This window comes from Prionailurus bengalensis, chromosome B1, assembly GCF_016509475.1.
Source record: "Prionailurus bengalensis isolate Pbe53 chromosome B1, Fcat_Pben_1.1_paternal_pri, whole genome shotgun sequence".
Taxonomy (NCBI): domain Eukaryota; kingdom Metazoa; phylum Chordata; class Mammalia; order Carnivora; family Felidae; genus Prionailurus; species Prionailurus bengalensis.
The window spans coordinates 32,235,274-32,262,640 of NC_057344.1; the positions used below are offsets into that span (position 1 = coordinate 32,235,274).

Consider the following 27,367-nt stretch of genomic DNA (forward strand, 5'->3'; position numbering starts at 1 on the left):
GGGCCCAGCATGAGGCCAGTTGTCTTCGCCCTGACTGTCAGAACCCAGTGGTGTGGTCAAGGCCAGCTGAGGTAGAACTAAGCGTTATCTGCCGTTATGATAGCCGTCAGTGGGGATACTCTTCCATGGAGTTTTCAAAGTTTTTTAGAGCATCAGCTGTAAGAGGACACTGACGTCAGCAGATCACTTACTTATTTGATATTGGGAAGCTTAAAGGCCTGGGTGTCCGTGATTTCCCCTTGCCTCACGAGGACTCTGTTTTCGGGCGTCTGGCTCAGTCAGTTAAGTGTCTGACTCTGGATTTCTGCTTGGGTCGTGAATCTCAGTTTGTGATATTGAGTCCCATGTCAGGCTCTGCGCTGACAGCACGGAGCCTGCTTGGGATTCTCTCTCTCTCTCTGCCCCTCGCCTGCTCGTGTTCTCTCTCTCTCTCTCAATAGATAAATTAAAAAAAAAAACAACAACACATTTTTTTAAAAAAGGAGTCTGTTTTAAACAGGCCTGATCAGGGGCGCCTGGGTGGCTCAGTCGGTTAAGCGTCCGACTTCGGCTCAGGTCACGATCTCGCGGTCCGTGAGTTCGAGCCCCACGTCGGGCTCTGTGCTGACAGCTCGGAGTCTGGAGCCCGCTTCGGATTCTGTGTCTCCCTCTCTCTGACCCTCCCCTGTTCATGCTCTTTCTCTATCTCAAAAATAAACTTAAAAAATTAAAAAAAAATAAACAGGCCTGATCACTGTAGAGGGCTGCAGTATTTTCCATCATATAGGTAGCACCAACTTGTCCATTAGTCATTCTGAAGTTAGTAGCATGTGCCTTGAGATATCTCTCACCCGAGCATAATATGAAATGAACTCCTTCATTTAAACCTAAAGCTTTCGTGTAGTTAGGATAAAGACTCTTACTGTCATTTGCTGAACTTTTCTGAGTGACTCTCGTATGCCTCAGGTTCACCCCTAAATGATTCCGTTTTTGGATTAGGTCCACCAAAATCATAACTTTTGTTTATACGCTGATTCTAGGGGGAGGACTGAGAAATATACACAGACAGGTCTCACCACCTGTGGCCTCAAGAGACAAACGGGCAAGATATATGGAGGGGCACGGGCATCCATTTCTAACGAAAGGAAAGTCATCGTGGAGCCAGATTGGGAAGGACATCAGTGCTAAGTCGATTCCTGTTTGTTTATAGGGATCTTCACAGAATCCCGGGATGGGCTTGCCAGAAGGGGGTTTTGAGGGGTACTTGGAGGGGGTGAGAGAAAGGGTTGTGCCTTGTGAGGATACATCTAGGTCTGCCAGACCTGGGAGGAAGAGATGTGGAGAGAAGGGAACGGAAGGCGGAAAGATCTCCTCCATCAGAATGAAGAAAGGAAGTGAGGCCGCGTAAGCCCTGACTGGCATCGCTGTGGTAGCTGGATAATGTGAGAGGCCTGGGGCCCGGATACAGTCGTTACTGCCCAGGAACAACCGGGAAATTAATGTGGATGACAGAGACACCCAGTCCCCACAGCTGGGCGTCAGCCCTTAGTCTGTGTGACTAAACAACGCATGAGCGAAGGGCAGGGCTGCTCATGTCTTGGAACAGGGCCACGATCCATCCAACAAACCCTTACGATTTCTTAACCCCCCAGTTCTTATATAAAACGTTTTAATGGCACCACCATCTATTTTCCTTAAATAAAAAATGTTGAATGTTTCTCTCACACCCATTGAAGAGGGAAACGAGAGTTTAAATGAACTCCAAATGGTAAAAATTTAATACAGCTCCAGCTGCCTGCAGGTTTCTTCAGTTCAAATCTTTCAAATCGAGAGCTCCCCCAGCTGCTCTGTGATCTCATGCACCCTTGGAAGGTTGCTGGGCTACTGAGTAGCAGGTTTAAAGCTCATAATGAAAATCACTTGACTTATGGCCTCTCTAATCAACAGGTGAGTCCATGATCTGGTGGTAAAATAAACCAGAGAGTCCAGGAAAGAATAATTATCTATCTGGAGTCAGAAAAAAAAAAAAAAAACCCTCCGAGGGGCTGAGGATATTTCCCTCAGTCTAGTGCTTTAAGCTCAGGGAAGGCTTTCTGTGGGTCACTTCAAGCTTTTCTCTGCTTAGCAGGATACCCTGCTGCCCCCCCCACCCACCCACCCAACGCGTGACCTTTGGCATCTCAAATGGGGACAAGAATCAGGCGGATAAAAGGTTTGACTCACCCCCATAGGGAATGTGTTTTGACTTCTTTGGGGGAGAAAAGGGAGAGTGGTAGCAAGTAGCTCTCTGGATAACTTTTGGGAAAAGGACACGTCAGGTTTCAGGTAAGTGGAAACAAAGCTTAAATGCTCCAGCATTTTAGGAGACTCAAGCTTGGGCCCTAAACCCTACCTCTGAACGCATTCCAGAACAATCAGATGCAGAACTTCCTGGAAAGCAAAGCTTTTTTAGTTTTGCAATAAGAGTGCGTAGATTTTTAGCTGCTTATGGGGACTGCATGCTCCTGGTTTTTGATGAGCGACAGACAGGTGATTCATGAGGTCCCCGGTGGGCAGAGTTTGGTGGAAGAAAATGGCCCAACTGAATCGAGAACTGCATCAAATATGTTAAGGCTCCCTTGTGGCTCTCCAAATGTTTGCTAGTAAAATACAGCCCTTGACCAGAACCATCCCGCTCGGAGTATGTTTTGGACGGGGAAAGCAATGGGTTCGATGGAATAAAATGAGGTAGGGTGGATGCAGCAAGTGTCTTTGACCTTTGAGATGGGGCAAATGTAGTTGTAAAGCAGGCTCCCCAATGACACGAAAGGTGGGTTGGAAAAAAAATTGGCACTTGATTTTTGTACATATTTAATTCTTAAAAAAAACAAAAACAAAAAACAGGCTCTAAAAGACAGCCATCCTAAGCCAAATTTGCAAAATATGCCATACTACTTTGGCATACTACTGCACTTATGCCCATTAGATTTTTGTTTTGGTTTGTTTTAAGTTCCAGAATGATGATTTCAGTAACCTCAAGTCACGTAACCAAACTTTTTCAGCTCTTCAAGGCCTATCTCAAGTTTCACGTCCTTGATGAAAATGGTGGTTACTGCCTTCGGGTTAACTTTTCTCACCTTTGGACTCCTAGGGTATGCAACGGCCACCCAATTTGGTCTTCAATTATGCATTACTATATAGTCATCTTTTCTGATTATGTGTAGCGTTTGTTATGCTTCATCAACTACCTGGTAAGCTCCTTGGAGCTGTGACAATGTTTTCTGTAAGGCTCCATTGCGTGTAGCCGTGGAGTGTCACTGGGAATGTCACTGGGAGTGTCAAAAAATACCATTGACTGCTTGAAACATAGGGCTGTCTTCTTACTTCAGCAAGTGTCTTCTCGGGAGTTATGTCATTAATGCCATGGTCCCCCTACTTTCAAGCAAGCAGTCCCGCAATGCCCCACATCTGTCTCAACAGCACTCAACTTTGTGTTCTCTCCTTCGGCACTTGATCCTTAACTGAACAGAAAATTTAGCCTTAGGGAATACGAAACGGCAGCGATTGCTAAGAATTCTGGGAATTCCTTTAAAAAAAAAAAAAAGATGACAAAATCCATACTTGTGGGGTAGGTGTTTAAAGGTAATTTTGGAGACCCTGGAGTCCAGTAACAAAGAAGAATCTGGTCTTTAAATCTGGTTTGAAAATACGACGTGTGCCAAGAGTAAAGTGGTGGGGAGAAACAATTTTCAGTAGCCAATTGTTTGTTGTCAGCCTGGGTTGAATTAACGGAGGCTTAGACAAAACTGTTTCATCAGAGTCCCCTTGTCGAATGTGAGAATTAGCCAGGGTATAAAAACACCAGTGGAGTATTTTTTTTCTCGTGCTGTGGACTCCAGACTTGGTTGCCTACCACAACCAGAAGTCTGTCTTGATTTTCTCTGTCCCTTTAATGGTCTCTATGTCTCTTTCCTCCTACCACAGGTGGAAAATAAAATCCCACATAATAGTTACGCTTTGGGAAAGCTGAAATAACATATATAGCAACTGAACAGTTATAAGGGAAAAGCACATCATGAATTTAATTCCATTTCCAGATGTAAAATGTCATAAAGAATTTTTTTCCATACTTGGCAAAATAACAGGAATTTTCGAGGCCATTTTATGTAGCTTGGTGGACGCGTGTTTGTGAGTAGGTATACGAGAGCCTTCCACCTTGAGTGCGCTATAAATGCTACGTAGTGTAGCTTTGCTGAGATTAAACTACGAAAGGCCCCACGTTCAGCTAGAAGGTGCATGACCCTCACGGAAATGGAGGGGAAACGTGTCTGACTGATGGTGGAATCTGGTGTGTTTTCAAAGCAGGAGCTCTGATCCATATGGGGAGGTTTCTAACCAGTGTAATTATTCTCTCATGACGACAGACACTAGGATTCTCGTCTGTTTCAAAAAGCAGATCGTGTAGTCATTCCACCCATTTTTCATTTTGACTTCTCTTTTTCCTTCACCCTCCTGTGTGAGGCTTCGGGCCTTTGTAGGAACACCTGGGTGGGAGCTGAGAAAGGCTGGCTGGGGGTAGAATCCTAGCTGGTCGTTCCTCTGACTTAAGCAATTCAACGAAGCCATACAGTTAGAGCTTTGAGAAGGAGAGATGTTAAAAAGAAAACCAAAAGCGTGATGTTCCAAAAAGCCAAAGACGTCTCAGAGTGAGACATAAAAAAATACCTCAAGGGTGGGGATAAGTCAGGTTGGTAAAGGTTCCCAGGCTGCATGCTATCATTCTGATACCAAAGGGACAGTTCCTTTCGTGGCAAATTGGTTGTACGGGTTAATGGATGTGCCCACCTAAAGGGTAACTCCCGCCGTGGCCTTGTATAGGCAGGAGAGACCTCTTTACAGCTCAGCTCCTGCTTTGTATAAATTATTAGAACGAGGGACATGGGAGCACTTTTAGATAATGAGAAGAAAAATATAATTTGAGGAAGCCAATCAGTTTTCTTGGGTACTCTTAGCAGATTGCTAACACAGTTGTAAATTTTGTTCTTACAACTTTCTCGTACTTTTCAAGGGGAGATACAGACTTGTTATTCATGTAGCGAAAACTGCCATTTAATTGGCTGATTCAGAACGGAACGCACACGGCCACTCTCCGGTTGGTCTGTGCATATTGATCTGGCTTCACCAAAACTTAGAGATCACGCGGTGCAAAATAGGGAGTTGCGAGAAGTGCAAAGCTACTGTCACTTAAAAAAATGCAAGCAATTTTGGGGCACCTGGGTGCTCAGTCAGTTTAGCGTCCGACTTTGGCTCAGGTCGTGATCTTGCGGTCTGTGGGTTTGAGCCCGCATTGGGCTCTGTGCTGACAGCTCAGAGCCTGGAGCCTGCTTCGGATTCTGTGTCTCCTTCTCTCTCTGCCCCTCCCCTGCTTGCGTTCTATCTCTCTCTCTCTCTCCCTCAAAAATAAACATTACAAAAAAATTTTTTTTAATGCAGACAGTTTCAACGGATCCCTACTTCTCTTTCTTGGAAACTTGTCTTACAAGTGCCATGTCATTAATAATATTTGCATGAATATGATAGTTTTTGCTTTTGGGTTGAACTGAAATGTTTCAGTTGGGGAGAGCTATAATTTACGGTAGCGTGGGTTTCAGATCTGCAGGCTTTCCTTTGAGAGCTTTGAGCTAAAATACAGATACACCAGATATGAGAAACAAATGAAAGCTGTCACGGTGTCAGCAGCTACGACCGGGGGTCCATCCCACACAAATTATGGACATCTGTATTCCTAATTGGCATTCTTTCGGGCTGTGCCAGCAGAACGGGAGTTCCAAGAGAGCCTGACAGCGTCAGAAAAGACAAGGTATCAGGTTTAGGTGGTCGGAGACACTGATGAGACATCGAAGCTCTTTTGTAGGCCGTATTCTCCATAGGTTTGCCATCATACCTGTGATTTTCAGTTTCGGCAACCTCCGAATGGCAATCCTTTGTCAATCCGAAGTTTGCTACTTCTAAAACAGATCAGCTTATGAGCCTGAGATAGCACGTAGTGTTGATGGTTATATGATCAGAAGATCGTTGGCAGAGATGCATACAAATAGTTAACAAGGTAATGGTAAGAAATGTTGACCTTGATTTGTTTAGCTAAGATGTAAAGATTTTTGAAGGTCAAAGGTGTCCTTGTGTAGTGTTTTGGAGTCTAACTGTGTCTGACCCTCTAACATTAAGCTGCTGTGGCCTGCAGTTTTGAAGAGTGAAGCTAACCAGGGGAAAAGAGAGAAGGGGGAGAGAACAGGAAATGGAGTGAGGTGTTTCAGGAAGTTGTCAGGGGTTGACTGATTGATTCCAGATGGAAAAGGTCAGCCTTCGTGACCCAGGAAATACTCACTAGGGGAAAGAAGTTGGCTTGTGGAAGGGGAAGGCCTGGGAGTGGGGCGATGCTGGAATGCACATTCTACTTCCTTTAGTCCCCGAACGTTCAGAAACTTTAACTTGTCTGAATAGAATAATATCGGTGTTGTCATCGTTCACCAGAAAACAGGGAAGGAAGTTACATTCGAAGCTTTCAGTGTACCAAGTGGGTCTTCGCCTCCACGATGCGGTTCGTTTGCTTCCAGGAGTAGAGGGAATGCGCGTGAAAGTCAATGTCGGCGTGTGCCTCCATGTCCGAGAGCAACAAACAAACATGTCTGGTTTCACGCGGTGGAGTTTGAACATTAAGTCCTCGACATATTGCCAAGTCCGTTTCACTCACAGGCTCTCCTGGATACCTCACAGTCTAAGATAGGTTGGAGTATTAAAAATGGGAACTTGCCTCGTATCTATATATATACACACCCACACGCACATACATTTGGACATAATTTAAAATCTTGTAATAAATTTTGCAGACACTGAAATAATTCAGGTTAATTCCCTTGCTGTCACGAGAGGCCAGCACTAGCCAGCAAGAGATTAAAATTTATTTCCATTGTTAATAGAAAATAATGAAGTGCATCTGAACCATCAGGGTATGTCATTCGGGAAATGTTCACTTTGGAACTGAATCTCACTCCACCCAAATGCACAATGATGAAATCAGCTGGCTCGAGAAAGCCCCACATTTTGTGGCAGGGATGCACGAGGAGCGTTACAGTACAGTATGACAAGAAGCTTGTGGAATGAATTAACGTGGTCTCAGAGAGAATGCTCTTTCTGGCCACATAATCCTCAGACAGGCTAGGGTTCCCCTCACTGTGCCTAGGACGGCTCATTGGCAATTAAAGCCGGAAGCACCCTTGCGTTTTCAGGTTTTCCCACAGGTGGCAGGCATGTCCTTGAAAATCCATTCGCACACACAAGTTACAAGGGTGGTCCGCTTCCTCTTTTTTTCCTCTGCCTTCTCCTATGGTTTTCAGAGGGCGAGCGTATACAGAGGTGAGTGCTTTCAACCTTCGTGTTCATCCTAACCCCGCGCTAGGAGACTTAGTTTCTCTCTTCCTTTGACTATGATGCCATCTGATGCTTGTCCGGATAAGAACTTGTGCCTCTGCGCACGTGTGAGAGAGTGATGGATGTCTACATCTTACAGTGGCCACCGTACGATAGGAACTTTCTGGAAGGACTTTCCCCAGACTCCTAACATGTTAACTTGGGCACAGTTAAAAACAGACCCGGAGCTAGACAAAGGCTGCATCCCTGAATTGTGAGCTTACAGACGATAATTTTCTGAGTGACGACTAAGGTTCCTTTAAGTTCATTTTGATGTCACAGAGAGGCAGGGACACCGTACCTGTGGTGCACTCCCAAGTCAGGAGCTGAAGTGTGGGAAGGACACGTAGCTGACTAGGAAGACGTTCTGTTGTCTTTCAATCTCCAGGACCTGACGTAATACCCAACACGTAGCAGGAGTTCATTGTAAGCTTTTGGAATGAATGACTGAAGCCCACTTATGTCCCTGGAAAATTCCTATATGCCACTGTCATGCCCACAGCACCAGGCTAGGTGAAATATTTTGTGGACTTATGCTTACGGGGGTTTTCTTGAACCCCTATTACATTAAAATATATATTAAAAATTTTTAAAGATACCATCTAAAACTCCATTTAAGGTAAAAAAAAAATTCAGAAGGGTTTTCTTGGGTGGGGGTTAGGCAGTGGATAGGACTGACTGAGAAGGAACACAAGATAACTTTCTGGGGAGATGGAAATGTTCACTGTCCTGATATGGTGTGAATTACCTGAATGTATCTCTTTGTCAAAGCTGTGCAGCAAAGATTTGTACATTTCAATGTAGGTAAACTTCAACTTAGAAGAAGGATTTATTATACTATTCTGTTTATTTTGTTTGCTTGAAATTATTCGTAGTGGAAAATTTTCAGTGCCGTCTAATGAATCTTATTTCATATTAGAGATAAGGCAGGGTCAAGGTTTCCTCCCGCCCTTCATTTAATAAGGAAGGAAGGGGTGTGCAGAAAAATTACCAGTAGAATATCAGCAAATTTAATTTGGGAGTAGACAGAAGAGTCATTTTTAAATACGGCTCCTCATTATGTACCTATTCAATGTCTTTCCTCAAGAGGTCTATACATATGCATGAATATGTATATAACACGTTACTTTCTCAAAAAAATTGCATGCATAACTGATAAAAAGATTCATGTCTAGCATGGCCCGTCTTCCTGGGTCAAGTAGGTGGTGGGTGCACTCAAATCCACCCACCTCTGCTATGCTTTCCCAACTGCTCTGGCCTTGACTGATCTCTGTCTTGAATGTCCCCTGCACCCCTGATCTAAGGCACACACATAGACCTCAATTGGATTTCATTTTGCATGCTATTGGTTTGATGTGTTAGCCATATCTCTCTAGCCTGAGAGTGAGCTTTTTAAGGGTAGGGACCCTGCCTCGTAAATTTGGTACCCAGCCTGTGTGCCTGCCTTTCCAGATGCTCCCCGGAGCTTACGCTATGGGAGGGGCTCACTGAGTAATGTCACCTGTCCTATTGACAGGTCAAACAAGGCAGAGGTGAGGCAATTAGGGTCGGACGTCATCCCGATTTGGCATGTGCCAGGCCCTGCCCCAAACGCTTGACGTGAAATATCTCACCTTATCCTTCCTCTCTTTATTCATTAAAGTGTATGCATTATTGTGTATGTTCTACAGATGAGGAAAAAAAGAGATTAGACAAGGTGAAGTAATTCGTCCCAGGTTACAAGGTTGGGGAACAGCAGGCGTGGCGTTTCAGTTCTGTCTCATTCCCAATCCATGCCCTTCCACTACTCCACACCCATCCCTTCCCTTTCCTCTGCTTAGATTTACCGACTGTCCTACATTTTCAACACTGACTTCCAGCTTCTTCATCCACTCACCAAAAGATCAGAGCATCTCTGCCGCAGCTCTCGAGTGGGCGGGGCCACCGCAGACCACTCCCCGGGCAGCGTCCTGGTGCCCAGTATTGCTTTAGCACACGCTAGAAGTGGGAGAACCCATTTCCAAGCTGGGAGAAGTGACCTCCCCACTGGTGTGGAGATCTTCACTTCCTGAGCACACACAATCGGCTCCTTGGTGTGACTACAGATGTAGGGTCAGCTGGGAACGATTGTCCGAGTCCTGTGGTAGAGGACAAGGTTCTTATTTATCTTTTTGAAAAAAGTTTATTATTTACTTTGAGAGAGAGAGAGTGAGAGCAGGCGAGGGACAGAGAGAGAGAGAGAGAGATCGAGAGACCGAGAGTCTCAAGTAGCCTCCACGCTGGCAGTCCATGCCTTAAGTGGGGTTCGAAACCCATGAGCCATGAGATCAAGACCTGAGCTGAAAGCAGGAGTCAGATGCTCAACCTACTGGGCCACCCGGGCACTCCTGAGAATGAGGTTTTTAGAACCAGCAGGCAGATGGTCAGTTTCCCCACTTCATCACCTGGGCGTGGTTTGCATGCAGATACATAACAACACGTGAGTGAAGGGTGGCCTCTTTCTCCAGAAGGCTCTGCCATAATTATGAGGGGATGGCCTGCTGAGATGCTGAGGGCATGGCCCCGGCCCAAGATTCTGTTCCGTCTCTCATTAGCCATGGGGAAGTCTGGCAGATCAGTATGCTACGGCCTCTACTACTTTATGGACAACTAACTCCACCCCCACCCCACTTTCACCTGAAATACGCAGGTCGTGTTGTCAACAACGGTGAATGTGGATGGACACGTGCTGGCTGTTTCTGACAACATGTTTGTTCATAACAACTCCAAGCATGGACGGCGGGCGAGAAGGCTGGACCCGTCAGAAGGTAGGGCTGCCCGCTGTCTGGGCTGAGAACAGCACACAGGTCGAGATGTCCGCAATTGTCCTGGCTTGAATTTTCCATTTATGTCTAAGCCGGAGTGGAGAAAGCATACAAGGTCATGTGGGTTTTAAGTGAAGTTGTAAACACGGATGCCTGCCTATTCTGCTGCAACGCCACACACGTCCCAGCCCACACTCAGGCCCCCATGCCTCACCGTCTCCTCCATCCAGTTCTGTGTTTTTCTTTTTGCTAGACGGGCATTTCAGGCAAACGTGGGCCTATGACATCTTGGTTAAACAGGAACGTTACCTTGCCAGACATGTATGAATAAGTGTCAGATGTACCCTTAAACAGATTGTGGGCAAAACAAAACAATGTGCAGAATGAAATTGACACTAATTGATTTTTGTTTGCTTGGACAAGAAGAAATCATGATCTGCTCTGGGTAGTTTTCCATGTGCATTAGAGTCGTCAGAAATACTGGTGACTGTTCAACTTCAAGTTGTCCAAAAAATTAAAGCATATCAAGGAAGATAACTGACAAATACCTAAGTAAATTCCATCTTTCACACTCCCCAACTCGCCAGGGTTGGGTAAGGCTTTGTTATAGGGGGTGAATGGCTAACCTAGGCTACTATTTTATTGTGATGTTTTGCTGTGTACTGCCCTCCAGCCCCCCGCTCCGGCTTGGCCCTTAAAATGTGTCTTGTATCAATTTAAATAGGAATTAATGAACTGAAAGAAAATGATTGAATCAGTAAAGAATTTGGAGTGGTGTTAATTCTCCCACAGTGGGCATTGAAAGGGGAGAAGAAAATCCCAGGGTTCAGAACTAGGAACCCATCCAGTTTCTTTTGACTGATTGGATGTGATTGACTGGCTGTTCAAAGGGGGCTCATGTTTTTGGAGTCCTGCCAAAGTTCTCCTCCACCTTTGACCCTGTCAACTTTGGAAATGGAGTGATGGATTGACTTTAGTTATGGCCTGAAAACCATATTGGGTTCCTGTTGGGATGTAAAGTCCAGAGGCCTTGAACATATGGAAGAAGGGGGGGGGGGGGGGCGGGCGGAATCCTTCCTACAAAGTTAGGAAACTGATTAGAAATTGTCTCTTAATAGAGCCGGAAAAAAACTCAACTATGATAGATTTTACTTTCTCCTCTCGCTAGCACATTAACAGGCCTTGTAAATCTTAACATCTTGGGGCAGAGGAGGTGGGGAGAGAAAAGGGATTTACACATTTCTAGTGTGATCAACTTATAAAAATATGGGGGAAAACAACAGGGTTTTAAAAACACCCTTTGCACAATTAGCTAAGTGTTCCACGTTTTCATATATAGTGGTCAACTCATTAGGCTTTAATGACCTGGTGAAAACCAGCAACCAATTAGGGAATGATGGCAAGTCAGCAAAGCTCAACTTGAACTTGAAATAACCAACAGCTTTCAAGAGCAGCCAATCCCCAAAACTCTAAATTTCAACCATCAAAGGACAGCCCTGACTTTTCCTTTCCTATCTTCCTAGCTACCCCCTGCATCAAAGCCATTAGCCCGAGCGAAGGCTGGACCACAGGAGGAGCCATGGTCATCATCATTGGAGACAACTTCTTTGATGGCCTCCAAGTGGTGTTTGGGACCATGCTTGTATGGAGTGAGGTAGGCAAAGGCAACTTGCTTCCCTGATTTTCTTTGGCCCAAAGATTGTTTTGATTTGGGTAAGTGTAATTCCTGGATCATCAGCAAAAACGTGATTGCCTGTTGTTGAGTACCTGCTAGGAGCGAGTCATCAAGAATTAAAAGACACGTAAACCACAGTTTATTGTAGGCACGAATCCCTTAAAAAGATAAATATTTGTTGCGCGTTGTTTACAATTGCGAAAAATTAGGAATAGCCTAAATATTGAATAACGGAATGGTTAAAACCCATTATTAAAAATTAGGTTTTGACAAAGTTCTAATGACACAGGAGAGGGGATTGTACTTACGCTATAATGGTAAGTGAAAAAAAATTCAGGATAACAAGGTCTACGGATATAAAATGCATCCATAGAAAAACGCTAGAAACACACCAAAGATTAACAGTGGCTGTCTCTGGGTTATGCAATGCTAATATTTTACTTTATATTTTTCTATAATTTCCAAACTGTCTAAAGTAGGTGTGTTCCACTGTCATAATGAGAAAACCAACGAGACATTACAAAAAGACGAGTACAGTGCTGGGTTGGATATGGAAAGTGGCAAATCACGATGTGAGAGAGTAGCAGTGTAGGAAGCAGGGAGCGAGTGAATACAGGGGGTGGTGGGACTTGAGCAGCACTGGTGGGGAGGCAAGGATCCAGACAGGTTACCTTGCGAGGAAATTCCAGAGTGGGAGAGAGAAACACGTGCGACACAGGGACGGGGCGTTTGGAGCGTTTGGAGCACTGTGAGTACAGCCAGTTTGCCCCGGGGGGTTGTTGAGGGAGATGCTCCTGTTCCCCATATCCTCGGTGATAACTTGTATAACAGGTATTTTATTTCCCTGCCTGTTCAGCTAATAACTCCTCATGCCATCCGAGTGCAGACTCCTCCCCGGCACATCCCTGGAGTAGTGGAAGTGACATTATCTTATAAATCCAAGCAGTTCTGCAAAGGAGCTCCTGGGAGGTTCATTTACACAGGTGGGTGAGAAAATGATCCAAGGGAGACTGGCTCCTGGTTCACCTTTGCTCTAGCTCCCAGTGTCTCCAATTTATAATGATTTTACCTTTTCTAGGCCTTTCTACTAGTGTGGGAAGAGTGGACTGGGTGATAGGTATTGACTGGGGAAATGCAGACTTGATTCTAAAGTTTATTTTATGCAAGCAGTTTCTCAACAGTCTGAGAGATGATCACGGGAGTTCATTTCATGAGTATATATCCTCATAGATTTAACTCAGCTGGAACCACCTAAAATGGGATTTTGTCTAAGCAATCAGATAAAAAAAAAATAGACCAAGTTGCTGGCTGTGACTGAATTTTCTTGAAAAAGATTCATAAAAATTACCCAATGATACTACAGACTGATTCAAAGTATTTTAAAATTTTATGGAAGTGGAAATTATTATTTCGGTATCTGTTGAATATCTACTTTGTATCTACTTTTTCTACATGGAAGCTGCAATGACTTATAAGGCATGCTTCCTATTTGGAAATGTAGAAACTTTTGGAGGAGGGATGGTATATTGCACAGAACAGCCGAGGAATTTGAATATTCAAAATGTTTAGTGTTTCCGATGAATGGAATATGAGTTTGGTGTGGCCTAGAGTAGGAGGAAGGGTTTTCAAGGAGGAGATGGAAATCAAAGACTGTCTTTTTAATGTTTATTTATTTATTTTTGAGAGAGAGACAGCGCAAGCGGGGTAGGGACAGAGAGAGAGACACACAGAATCTGAGGCAGGCTCCAGGCTCTGACACGGGGCTCGAACCCGCGAACTGTGCGATCATGACGTGAGATCACAAACCGGGAGATCAAGCCGATGTCGGACGCTTAACTGACTGAGCCACCCAGGTGCCCCCAAAGACTATTTTTAAGGGTGGGGAGGATTTGAATAGGCAAAGAGAAGAAGGAAGAATGTTCCAGCTATGGGAATCTCACATACTAAGGCCCAGCGGGTGAGGTGAGCAGGTGTCTGGAGAAGAGAGGGCCGGTTTACAGCTGTGGCAATGCACTCAGGTAGAACTTAGACCAGAACTTAGCCCACATGAGCCACGCAGGGGAGGGAAGGAAAACATAAAACAGTTTGAGAGCCCTGTAGGGTACCTAGAGTGGTCAAAGTCAGAGACAGAACATCAAATGGTGGTTATCGGGTGTCGGGGGAGGGAGAATGGGAGTTGATGTTTAATGGGTACAGAGTTTCAGTTCTGTGAGATGAAAAGAATGCTGGAGATGGGTCGCACAACAGCGTGAATGTACTTCACACGCCTGAACTGTACCCTCAGAAATGGTTTAAGATGGTATATTTTGTCATGCATGTTTTACCACAATTTTTTAAAAAATTAAAAAAGAAAGCGCCTCGTATGGGAGTTAGGGCTTGATTTGTAAGACAACGTTAAATGTTCCCAGGCAAGGGAGAGTAACTCAAAGGGGTTATCGTAAGAAAAACAAATGCTATTGATATAAAGACTGAGTCAATCAGGGGAATGACTGAAGGCAGGAAGATCAACCAGGACATTGTACTTTGAAGGAGAAAATAAGGGGTGTAGAGAAAGAATCATATGAACCTAAAAAATGTATCAGGCACATTACGAAATTCTGATCGTATTTTATAGCGTCCTCGTCTCTCGTTTGGATCCAGCCTCCTATTCTCGTTTATGTGTAAGTGTCTGGTTAGATATCAATGAGGAGTAGATGGAGAGTAATTTTTAGGTTTATTTATTTAAAATTCCACCTTTGAATTTTCTCTCTCAGGGTTAGCGTGTGTGTGTGTGTATGTGTGTGTGTGTGTGTGTCTATGGAAGAGTCTATTGCAGGAAAAGTAAGCTATTTGCTGCTCTCGCCCCCAGAGGGACACAGTTTACTCATTCATTTAAATGAGTGTTTCTTACATGCCTACTGCCATGGCCTGGCACATGTCTAGGCTCTCCGATGTAGAAATGGGCAAGAGAAAATCCCTCATCTTTTTTTTTTTTAATTAAAAAAAAAATTTTTTTTTCAACGTTTATTTATTTTTGGGACAGAGAGAGACAGAGCATGAATGGGGGAGGGGCAGAGAGAGAGGGAGACCCAGAATCGGAAACAGGCTCCAGGCTCCGAGCCATCAGCCCAGAGCGGGGCTCGAACTCACGGACCGCGAGATCGTGACCTGGCTGAAGTCGGACGCTTAACCGACTGCGCCACCCAGGCGCCCCAAGAAAATCCCTCATCTTAATAAAACTGACTTCTAGAGGGGAAGACAGACAACACGGAAAACAGGTAATATAATTTCAACAGTAATAAGTAAGGGATAGAGAATGAGGGAGGGCTTGGGGTGAGGTGGTCAGCGAGTGACGCTGTGAGGAAGGGACGTTGCGTGAAGACCTGTATCACAGGTGTGCAAAGCTGTCCCCCTGCCTCCGTATCTTTCTCACTTTCTCTCGCCTCCATTCACACTGCCTTCCCTCTGCGCCTGGAACTCTTCAGGCCTGTGTTTCTGTTTGGCTCTTCAGTGTTCTCTAGCACAGTGTCTGACTGTCAGTGAATTGGGGGCGAGCGTCCCAAGCAGAGAACAGATTATAGACTGAGAGGTCGGAATAAGCCTGGCATCATCAGGGAAAAGCATGAATGCCTGTGGCTGGAATAGCATTGGGGGGGAGGAGGACAATGGGAGACCAGGTTGGAAGGGCACGTAGAGCAAGGGGTTTGAATGGGAAGACACGGAGGATGTTGAACAGGGAAGCAGTCAGCATCCAGACAGGATTGAAGGCCACGGGGCTGGATGAGAGGGCCACAGAAGGGAGTGTAGCTACAGGATGGAAGAAGTCTCAAGATGGCGCCTCCGGAGCACCAACATGTAGGGCTCGGGGTGATAGGAGGAGCCTGTGAAGGTGACTGAGAAGGAGTGGTTGGTAGGGTTGGAGGACAGCAGAAATGTGGGCTGTCCCCAGAGTTAGGTGAGGAGTGGGTCTCACTTTGGGGGCACTTGCCACATTCAGGACTCTGGCATCTCTGTTCTTTTCTAGTATACTCACTGTATATGCGTGACCATCGGCCTGTGAGGGGACAGGTAGGACTAATAGCAATCACACTGCAGCCAATCCTCAGCTCTCTTGTGAAGTAATGAAAGACATCAATCCTCAGGGAGGCTGTGGATGTGTGGAACCAGGGCTTGTGTGCTTGTACACGCATATGTGTGTGTACATGTGAAAACTGTCTCTGCAGCAGAAGTCCTCACCCTTTGCTGCACTTTAAGTCACTGACACCTGGGCCCCAGACTAAGTATCTCTGAATCTCGGAGGGCAGGACCCACCCAGGTATCCATGCACTTCATATATTCACTGAACAAACATCAGCTCTGAATTATGCTCAAGGCACCAAGTCAGTCATTTCAGTATGTCTCTAGCAGCTTACAGTTCTAGAAGGGGAGACGACCACATGGAGATTATGATAATTGGCTTAAGTCCCATAAGAGGTATAAATGCATGGAGCACTGAGCAGGGAGTGGCTGACTTTGGGGAATCAGTGAGGGCTTTCCAGGAGGTGACAACGGAGTGACATTTCTAAAGCACAGTAGGAACTTGCCAGACAGAACAGAAGAGGCCGTGATCCACAGCCTGTGGAAACAAAGTGTTTGGCAAAGAGGAGCCCACATAACCATGAAAATAATAGATGTTATCTTACTTGTAAATTCTAAGAACGGTAGAGATGATGAGCCATTGAAGATCACGTGGTCAAGCTCCCTCTTTTGCTGATGGGAGAACTGAGAGCCAGGCAGAAGTGACTTGTTCCCAATGACTCTCAAGGTAGAGTCAGAATAAGGACTCAGGTCTCTGGCCATCCTGCCCGGCATCTTTTATTTAGCAATTCTTGTTAACCAACAGCTCGGCCTTCCTGATGTGCTGAGATTTTATCGACTTATTCACCAAGCAGATATTTAAAAAAAAAAATTTTTTTTTGGTGTTTATTTATTTTTGAGAGAGAGAGGAAGACAGAGCACAAGTGGAGGAGGGGAAGAGAGAGAGGGAGACACAGAACCTGAAGTAGGCTGGGCTGACAGCTCAGAGCCTGATGCGGGGCTCAAACGCGCAAACCACGAAATCATGACCTGAGCCAAAGTCGGATGCTTAATCAACTGAGCCCCCACAGGAAGCAAATATTGGTGGAGTGTGTTTGCTGTGCTTAGCATTGTGCCATGTGCTGGGGACACTGTAGATGAGTCAGACCAGCAGGATCCTTCCTTCATTATGGTGTAGTGATGTGAAGATAAGCCAGTGATGCTCTAAGCTTGGACTGCTTGGATGCCTCTAAATAGTTCTGAAATCTTGTGTACGTGACTTCACTTCGTAGCCTTCCCGTCTACAAAACGGGCTGCCTACCTTACAGAGCTGTGGTGAGGACTAAAAATATGGGGCATGGCAACAGTGGCGTGCTGGTAAAAGTTTCACAATTGGCTCTTCAGGGAAAAGCCAGGGGGAGGGAGCAATAGGGTTTGTAGTATTTGCTGATTTCCATGATGCAAATACTCTGACTGTGGGTGATTTTTAGCTACCAGTATGACATCAGCTGGCTCACAAAATTTCTGAAAATTTAACAGCTTGCTCTCACGAGCTGGTGGAAACCAGGTCTAGAACACCTCTGTATGTAAGCATTTGGGAGGGGGAGCGACTATATCTTATTATTCAAAAGTATTTATTACTGGGGCGCCTGGGTGGCTCAGTTGGTTAAGCGTCCGACTTCGGCTCAGGTCACGATCTCACGGTCCATGAGTTCGAGCCCCGCGTCGGGCTCTGCTGATTGCTCAGAGCCTGGAGCCTGTTTCAGATTCTGTGTCTCCCCTCTCTCTCTGACCCTCCCCCGTTCATGCTCTGTCTCTCTGTCTCAAAAATAAATAAACGTTACACAAAAAATTTAAAAAAAAAAGTATTTATTACTAATAATATTCCTATGCTTACTATCAGGGTTATTACCATGGAAACTTTTACTATCAGGGTTATTACCATGGAAACTTGAGCAAGTAGTTACAAATGTGATGAATCCTAAAAAGGAGTTGCATAGGATGCTGGGGACATATGCTTGGGAAATTGAACCCTCTTAAACTGAGATAATGGGGAAAGCTGAGAACAGTCCAAACACAGGAAGCAGAAGGTGCAAAGGCCCTGGAGTAAGAAAGAAAATGGGATATATAAGATGGCCACTATGAACAGGGGAGAAAGAATGAGTTGAAGAAAGGTTGGCCTCGAGCTGGAAAGGGAGGGTTGGGGCTGATCATTTGGTTCTACCCCGAGTGCCATGGGGAGCTATTGGAATATTTTAAAGCCGGGGAGTGCCATGATCAGATTTGCCTTTTAAAAGATCATTCTGGCTGAGTTGTTGAGAATGGCTTGGAAGCCAGGGTGGATTCAAGGAGGTCAGCTGGAGGCCGGTGTGGTGGCCCCGGCCGGAAATGATGGCAGCTTGGACCAGAGTACCAGTAGTGGGAACAGGCAGAAGGGGATGGAATCTAGGAGGTTGCATTGGCATCACTTGATGATTGATTGGATGGGGTGAAGGTTGGGGAAGGGAGGGGAGGAGGCAGCTCTCAGGTTTCAAGTTTGAAAAATTGGGTGGGTATAGTTTAGAAAGGGATTTTTAAAAAGGTATAAAGTGCTAAGGGAGTTCAGAGGAAGGCCAAAATACTTCCAGCTGGTGGAGAGGTGAGAAGATTTAATATTGTAAAGATGTCAATTAATGAATACATTTAACACAATGCCAATCAAAGTACTAACAAAATGTTTGGGGAAACTTTACAAGAGTTCACCTGGAAAAATAAAGGTGCTAAATAGAACCCCTCCTTTTGAAAAATGAGAAAGGCCATGCTCTTCCAGACTTAGAAAACCTATTGCGAGTTTCAGTAATTAGAAGAATATGGGGCTTTGTAGGAATACATAGAAATGTTATGCCACAGAAGAGAACATTTAAAAACAAACAGGTTTTGTACACATGAGTACTATGGATACATAAGGAGCCATCTCAGTCAATGTGGAAAAGATGGAATGTTTAACCAATGGGAATGGGCTCACTAGTTAAGCATTAAAAAAAAAGTTAGATAACTAATTTTATATTATAAACTGAAATATCTGAATTAGATGTTTTGAATGAATAATGTACACAGTTCAGGGTGCCTGGGTGACTCAGTCGGTGACTTTTGATTTCAGTTCAGGTCATGATTTCGTGGTCGTGAGATCAAGCCCCACATTGGGTTTCATGCTGACTGTGGAGCCTGCTTGAGATTCTCTCTCTCCCTCCCTCTTTCTCTCTCTCTCTCTCTCTCTCTCTCTACCTCTCTCTCAAAGTAAACAAGTAAACATTAAAAAAATGTACACATTTCAAAATATTATAATCTTAAGGCTTGCTAACCTTGACCCCAAGGAAACCATCAAGCATACATCTGTGATGACATAAAAAGAAAATTTTTGCATGTCAGGGTGATGGTCATTAAGTCAAAAGGAAAAGGACAGACTGAGAACATATTCATTGCATGTGACATATTACCCTATGTATAAAAAGATTCATTCATCTGTTCAGCAAAAGCTTACTTTATGCCAACCACTAAATTTGTCAACCACTATGTTATGCCTTGTGGATAAAGTGATGCATGTTAGATATCTCACAAACTAAGGAGAAAAGGAAAGATGTGTAAATTAAAAGCTAGCAAAGAATATCAGGAGTTAATTCAGGAAGGAATACAGTTTAGCAGCAAACGTATTTTTAAAAATCCCAATCTCATTAATAGTCTAATACATGCAAATTAAGGCAACTATAGGATAACATTTGTTTTCTCTGTCAGGTTGGCAAAGAATTGTTTTTAAACAAATGAAAATACCCAAGTTGGCAAAATTAGAAGGAGGTGGGACTTCTAACACTCTACTGCAGGAGAGTAGATGGCTCTAAAGAGTACCTTGATGGCACTGGCTTTAAAAATGCATATACCCTTTGACCCAACAATTCTACTTTCTGTAATGTATACCGAGGAAATAACTCAGTTTGCCTGAAGGCTGTTCATTGGAACACTGTTTGTGGTAGTGAAAATTGAAAACATTCTTAGTGTCCATTAGGGGACTCATTGAATAAATAATGAAGTCTCTTTACACTGAAACACATTTTAGATGTTAAAAGTAATGCTATGGGGGCGCCTGGGTGGCGCAGTCGGTTAAGCGTCCGACTTCAGCCAGGTCACGATCTCGCGGTCCGTGAGTTCGAGCCCGCGTCGGGCTCTGGGCTGATGGCTCAGAGCCTGGAGCCTGTTTCGGATTCTGTGTCTCTCTCTCTCTCTCTGCCCCTCCCCCGTTCATGCTCTGTCTCTCTCTGTCCCAAAAATAAATAAACGTTGAAAAAAAAATTAAAAAAAAAAAGTAATGCTATGAATGAATATTTAGTTGCATGAAAGATGTGATATAGGTTAAAAAAAGCATAAATTATATATATATAATATCCATATATATTATATATATCCATATATATTATATATAATGTGCATATATTATATATAATATCCATATATATTATATATATAATATGTGGGTATTATATATATAATATATATAATATATTATATAATATCCACATATTATATACATATTATATATAATATATATATTATATAATACCCACATATTATATATATAATATATATGGATATTATATATATAACATCCATATATATTTTATATGTATATATATATATAATTATCCACATGTGTAACATAGTTGTTGACAAATGGTAGGCATAAAATAAGCTTATGCTAACAAATGAATGAATCTTTTTATGCATAAGATAATATATCACAAGTAATGAATATGTTCTCTGTCCTTTTCCTTTTGATTTAATGAACATGTATACATATATACATGTATGTATATGTGTGTGTGTATACATATATGTATGTATGTGTGTTTATATATATATATATATACACATACACATATATATGAAAAAGGAATAGTTGTATAAAAAACCCCAGTAAGATTAAAAAGCCCTGCATATGAAGGTCTTAACAATGGTGGTTTCTAGGTGTTGGCATTATTGTTATTATTTTAAGTTTTGCTTACTTATATTTATTACTTTCTGAAAAAAATAAGTAACTTTTAATTAATAATTAAACAAAGAAAATGTGGTATAAAAAATTAATGTTCCCCATATTTAAATTCTGAAACAACACACATTGGTCGACTTGATTCTTTAGGCACAGGAAAGAGTATTTCCAGCCAGGGAAGCAGTGAAGCTTCTTCCAGAAGACTGCCTTTGAGAAAGAAGGACCATGGGAAGCAGTTAAGGGTGAGGAGGGTGGGGACACAGTAGTATATTCTTTCACAAATAGAGAAGAAAATAAAAATACAAACACTGTTCAGGTGGCTCAGGAGGCTGGTCACTCTCTCTAAAAACTTCTACCTGAGGTTACTGAGCCAAATGGGACTAGGGTTGGTAGAGACAAGTGGCTAATGTTATTCACGGAGGGGCCCAGGCGCTACAGGAAATGGTTTGGCGATCTCTGGTCTTGCCCACTCAATGAGCAGCCACCAACATGGAAAGTACTTTCCAGCCCATCGGGAATCTTGGTCCAAGAGCTGGAGAGGCAGTGGCTTCCCCCCCGTGACTGGAGGTGGGGCTACAATGCCTCCCGAGCCGAGGCCTGGCTTCAGGGAGCCTGGAGAATCCTGACCTTCTCTCTGGGTGGTGATGGGGAGAGAACTTATGGATTTCCAGCCAGCCCGGCCTCCTGAGCCACACGTTCGGAGCCTCAGAATGTGCTCAGCTGCAGGATAGTATGTCAGAAACCACTAGAGGTCTAGACAAAATACTCAGCTCCAGTGGTCACGTGGAAAATCGCATCTTGATTCCAGAGGAAAAGAAAACCTTGAGAAATCTAGAGAGCTTTAGTGGGGACAGACTGGGCACCAGCGATCGGCTGGCATCCAAGGGGAGGGTACACTGGACTCAGCCAGAAGACGTGCTTTTGGATGCCGGCTGTGGCACCAATGACTTGTTTGTCCTTTTGACAAGTCAGCTAACCTTCCTGAGCCTCATTTTCTTCATCTGTAAAGCTCTGGTACTAATTATACTATTACCCATAGGTGTTTTCCTAATTTGGCTGAGCATGAGAATCATGCTTGGCTTCGTTCCAGACATACCGAATCATTCTCTTTGGGGAGGGTCTGAGAATCTGTATTTTAAACAAAGAAACAAGTTTGAGAAGCCTGAGTCCTGCTCATCAGGCCGTCATGGAGACTTTCTTGCTGGTAAAGTACCCTGCGCTCGGGGGCAGCTCCTTCGAGACTGAGTCGTTGCACCGCGAAGACAATAATATTTACTCTCAGGTGGAACTTTCTAGGAGACTCAAAAAGCAGGAGGTGGGAAAGGAGGCTCCAAGGTCCAACCATTGATGGTTGCTGTATCCAAGGATACACCATCATAATAAACCCAAGCCTATTAGATGTAACTTACTTGATATAATTAGCCAAAATGCAGTAATCAGCTCCCCGTGGTTGTTGTGCCAAGTACAGCATAAACAGCATCAGGGCTCTGAAAAACAACACATTTGCTTCACACGTGTGACTTTGCAGATCTGTTTTCCTCCAACCGTGGTTTGCTAAAGCGTGGCTTGCTGCTGTGGAGTTGAGAGATCCACGTGAGAATACAGCTCCCCGGGAAAGGTCCGACTGCCTCTGTCTGCTTGGGGACCGAGGCATGGTATACCAGCCGGGGCTCAGAGGGAAGAAGGACCTCTGCTTTCCTCACAGACCCTTCCACAGTGAACTTGGAGGGCAGAAAAATAATCGCGGTAGAGGCGCCCAGTGGGATCATGGTTATTGGTCGTGCAGGTGCTTCCTGGCTGTCTTGTGGGTGCAGGAAAGGGATGTCTGGAGTGTCCATCTGGGGGTAGAATGGCCCCAGTTTATAATGATAAAATCCGCACCACCCACAGAAACCAGTGAGAGGTCATGGTTTTTGAAGGCAGGTCATCGAGGATATGGGGGTAGATGAGTACAGCTTTTCAGTGTTACTCCTCTGGTTCTTTGGCCTAAACATCTGGTGTAAACGTTTGATTGTTGGTGAAGAAGTCTCCCGTAAGTTCTGTCATCAGATAGGACTAGTGAGAAAAAGAAATGATGATACGAATTCAGTAGTCATATCCGGCATCGTTTGAGGAGGTAGGGCCAGGCTCATACCTCACGAGCTCATATCATTACTGCTTTTCCCCCATGGTGATGTTCTATCACCTTATAGATGAGAATGCTGCTGCCTAAGGTCACCGAGATAGGTGCAGTCCTAGGTGTCTCATTTCAAAGCTGCCTTCTTCACCACTGACCTATGCTACTCACCAATCCCATATAGCAAATAGAAGAAATTACACCAAGGCCATCTCTTTGGCTTCATCCAATATTTTACCTGGCAAATGCCAGTGGCCTTGCCTCTCTGGCCGGTACTCTGAGGAAATTCACAGGAGATAAGCCTGGCCAACGAGCACGGAGGGGCTCAGAAGATGCCTTGCCTGGAGCACCTGGGTGGCTCAGTCGGCTAAGCGTCTTGACTTCGGCTCCGGTCACGATCTCACAGTTTGTGAGTTCGAGCCCCGCCTCAGGCTCTGTGCTGAGAGCTCAGAGCCCGGAGCCTGTTTCAGACTCTGTGTCTCCCTCTCTCTCTCTGCCCCTCCCCGACCCCTGCTCATCCTCTCTCTCTCTCTCAGAAATAAATAAACATTAAAAAGATTTTTGAAAAAAAGAACACGACGATGCCTTGCCTGTGCCCTGCTGTTCCACATTGCGAAGTGGGGATGTCGTGTGATCGGCTGAGACTCTGTGGAGTGCTTCCAATTCCCTAGAAGTCATAGAAACTATCCTCTCCACGAATAACTGAAGTTGGGAAAGGGGTACCAACTCCACTTTCTTATTAAGAGAGAACCTAGTGCTGGAGTGGAAGACAGGGACTGAGTTTGGAGGCCTGGATTTGAGTCCCAACTTTCGTGCAAATCACTTAACCCTTCTGCAGGTCAGGTTCCTAAGTGAACAAATAGGAAGGTATATATCTCATGAGGAAAATGAAATGGTATAGATTTGCAAATGCACATGCTTAGAAATATCGAAATAGAAGTCCAGCTCACTCCTGTCGGCGTTTGGCAGGGGGGCACGCGTTTCTGGGATGAGTTTTACGTGGCTTCGCCTTCTGCACCGTTGGATCCAGGGTGGGCTTTTTGGCATGTCTTCCCTTCTGAAAAAGGTGGATTCTTCTTGAAAGGCCCGCCACACCGTGCTCTTCATAGCTGGGACTAGATTAGAAATCAGGTTTCTGTCGGGGCCAGAGGGGGCCGAGGCAGCCTGAGAACATGGGCTCTGAAGGTAGAGAGAAGGGGGAGCGAGTTTTCAAAGGGGGACAGAAGACACCTAATCGGCCCAGGTGGCCCAGGCACGCACGGAGGAGCTGCTTGCCCAGGTGTGTGGTTGAACTTGGATGTTGGCAAATGAGAACGGATGGGGACCCTGGGACGCTGAGGAGCCAAAGAATTCATGTCACCTCACCTCCGTCCCCAGAGACCTTCTTACCTTTTGCTTTAGCACAAACAATTGCATCTGATTCCATGTGTTAACAAGACAAAGCGTTAACAAGAAAATGGCCAAGAACAGGCAGCAGTTGGGAGAAGAAATGGAAGACCTGGATTTTTCCACAAGCCTTTCCATCATACCCGAGGCTTGGTGCAGGGCGTGGGGTCCTCTTTTCATAAAGCTGCACCTCACAGGCGTGCAAGTGGGATTGCAAATGTGAATAGCTCATTGCAATTCACGTTTCGTTCTTTCTTTTTCTTAGAGCGGTACCCTGAAAAAAAAAAATTCCCATTTAAGAAATGAATCTGATTTTTAGTTAAAAATACCCAGTTCAGACATCAAAAACTGGCCCGAGTACAATTGGTCCCTGTTCACCCTGGAAACAGGTTGAATCAATAGCCCTCCTGGTAGCCTGCAGTTGTACTGAGGTCGCCTCTGCCCCCACCTCTTGTAAAATTTCGGATCCATCATTCAGCTGAGTCTGAAGAATGATGTCTCCATTGGAAGCCCCAGAATAGGGGGCTGTTGTTTCACTGGAGACATCTCAGCCCCTTAATGGCCTGGTGCTCTCGGCTATAATATTCTAAATACACATTACAGAGAGCGTGATCATATTCATAACTGCTCCATTGTGGCATTTAGATTTACCCTTGAAATTTATCTTTAATTTTTACAGTTGTCTCCTTAACCGCGTATATTACTCCCTTCTTCAAACAATCTGTCTTCCTGCTGCAGTTTTTCTTGAAACCAAAGCATAATTAAATATTAAATTAATATTTCATTTAAAATTAAATATCAAAGGCTTCAGTCTAATCTTTCACTTATGCACTGCTGGTTCTCACCTCGTGTTCTTGTTCCTGTATCCACGAAGGCGGGTACCGCCTCTTAATAATGTGTTCTTATATTATCTTTGTCCTTTTTTTTAATTGGTGACACCGAACTTTTGCTACATTGAAACAAGCGGATGTGGGGAAAGATTTCAATGTAGCAAAGGTTAACGACGATGTAATTCAACAGCCTATGGCTTCAGCCCCACCCGTCTCGGCTTCTCAAAGAAGAATTTCACTGCACCAAATAAATAATAGCCTTCGGATCATATGCAAGGGCCTACAAGGGATCTTAGAGGCCATTTAGCCCCAGCTTCTTTCTGTCTTTGCAGAGAGAGAAACCAAAGTCCACCTGGCCTTGAAGATGGTCATGGGTGGGCGAATAAAGCAGATCCCAGGCCAGACCCATTTTACCTCCATTGGCTATCCAATGCTCTGAAAAAAATTTAATTTGGGAGCATTAAGATGCTAATTGAACATAGGCCTTAAAAGAAATGAACGTAGGCTTTGCATGTTGGACACATGAGCAGTGGGGCAGAAGGTAGACGATTGGACAAGGACATTGGGAAGGTGAGGAGAGAGAGAAAGAGAAAGAGAGAGAGAGAGAGAGAGAGAAACTAAAGTCAAAGCACAAAGAAGGCAGACCCCACAGGAATCAATATGGAGGCTCAAGGCTCTTTGAAGACATGGACACTGAGGGAAACGCAGAATGGAGAAGTCCTGGAGGTAACATGAAGGCAAGAGCTGGTCTCTGTACGTCTGAATTCTTCCCCATGCTGAGTTGTTCTCCACCTTCCTGTCCTGTCAACAGGACTTTGACCAGAGCCACACAGAGAGGTATCCGTGATGCAGTTTTTCCCCTTCGCTTGCGTATCAAAGTCCATCTTCTGATTTGGTGTTTGTCTGGCAGTCACATTGCAGAGATTTGATTCTTTTCCATTGTTTTCTTTATTATTGGAGAAGGATTAGATTTCAAGTTAGGACTAGAGAGATCCTCTATTTATGTGGTCTAAACCCCTCAGTGGACCATGGGCTCTATGCATATCTAATAAAAGTGAAGATCCTTTGTTGCCGATAAATGCACATATGTGCAAACATACAGCTAGGCTCAGACTTTTAGAATTTTATTGGCCTCTTGATGGCCATCCATACACTCTGTGATGATCGTAGGCTCCAGCTGAAGACTTACCAGTGAGGAAAGCTGAAACCCAGGCCAACATCCTAGAGTGACAGCCCAATTGAGCACTCAGATCTTCCCTCACCACATCATCTGATTCGTCTCTTCCCAAATTTCTGCAAAGATATTTGATCAGCCTTTGAAGCCGCCATTTTTGTGATGAGTACTCCTGTCGGCCAAGGGCATAAATGACCTCCTGCCTGCAGTGTCAATGCTGTCTTTGTTGAGGGTTGACCAGAACTGTCACAAAGACTCCCCATTCCATGTTAGCCAGTGTCCCCTATATATTTTTTGGAAACAGAAGTAGAGGGTAGGCATTATCTGGTGTCTGTGCCTCCCTTTAAGGAAAGCAATAATCATATAGAATTTATACATCTCACCAACCTCTGGGGAAAATTAATATTGAACACCAGCCAGCTTTTTTTCTAATGAGTGGTTCCCAGTAGATATTTTTAGTTAAATACTATTTACTTATAAAATAAAACCTTTACACACTGCTTATAGTTTATATCTATTTGCCGGATCCAAGATATGTAAGAAACCTCATATATTATACCCGCAATCAAAATGAGAAATGACACATAAGATCCAGGCTCTCAGGAGAAATATTATGAAATCTCAAGGTATTGATGAAAGTTTTTCCAAGGCTGATCCAAATGGGATTTAGATTCTGTGGCAGTTGAAATGTGTATTATTAAACTCCTTAAGCAAACCCGAATGACTCCCAGTGGAGGATTAAGACATTCTATGTATAGCAAAGACGAAATTCTCATGTCTGAGTTTTCTCTATTGAATTCCCCCTTGATTAGCTTCTGTAATATTTAACTTCATGCCATGCCATAATTATTTAATAAAAGGTAAATATAAATTATATTTCAGCGAGGATATGACCTTTTACCTTAATGTGATGTTACTAAAGAAAG

General features: G+C 44.2%; 1 protein-coding gene across 2 annotated transcripts in view; it reads left to right on the forward strand.

Annotated features, from left to right (window-relative positions):
- EBF2 (EBF transcription factor 2) overlaps window positions 1-27,367 on the forward strand; it is a 199,112-nt gene that overhangs the window by 143,933 nt on the left and 27,812 nt on the right. For both annotated transcript variants that reach the window (XM_043561372.1, XM_043561378.1), the window contains exons 8-10: window positions 10,094-10,211; window positions 11,732-11,862; window positions 12,740-12,866. In XM_043561372.1, coding sequence (XP_043417307.1) covers window positions 10,094-10,211; window positions 11,732-11,862; window positions 12,740-12,866 — 376 coding nt within the window. The remainder of the gene's footprint in view (window positions 1-10,093; window positions 10,212-11,731; window positions 11,863-12,739; window positions 12,867-27,367) is intronic.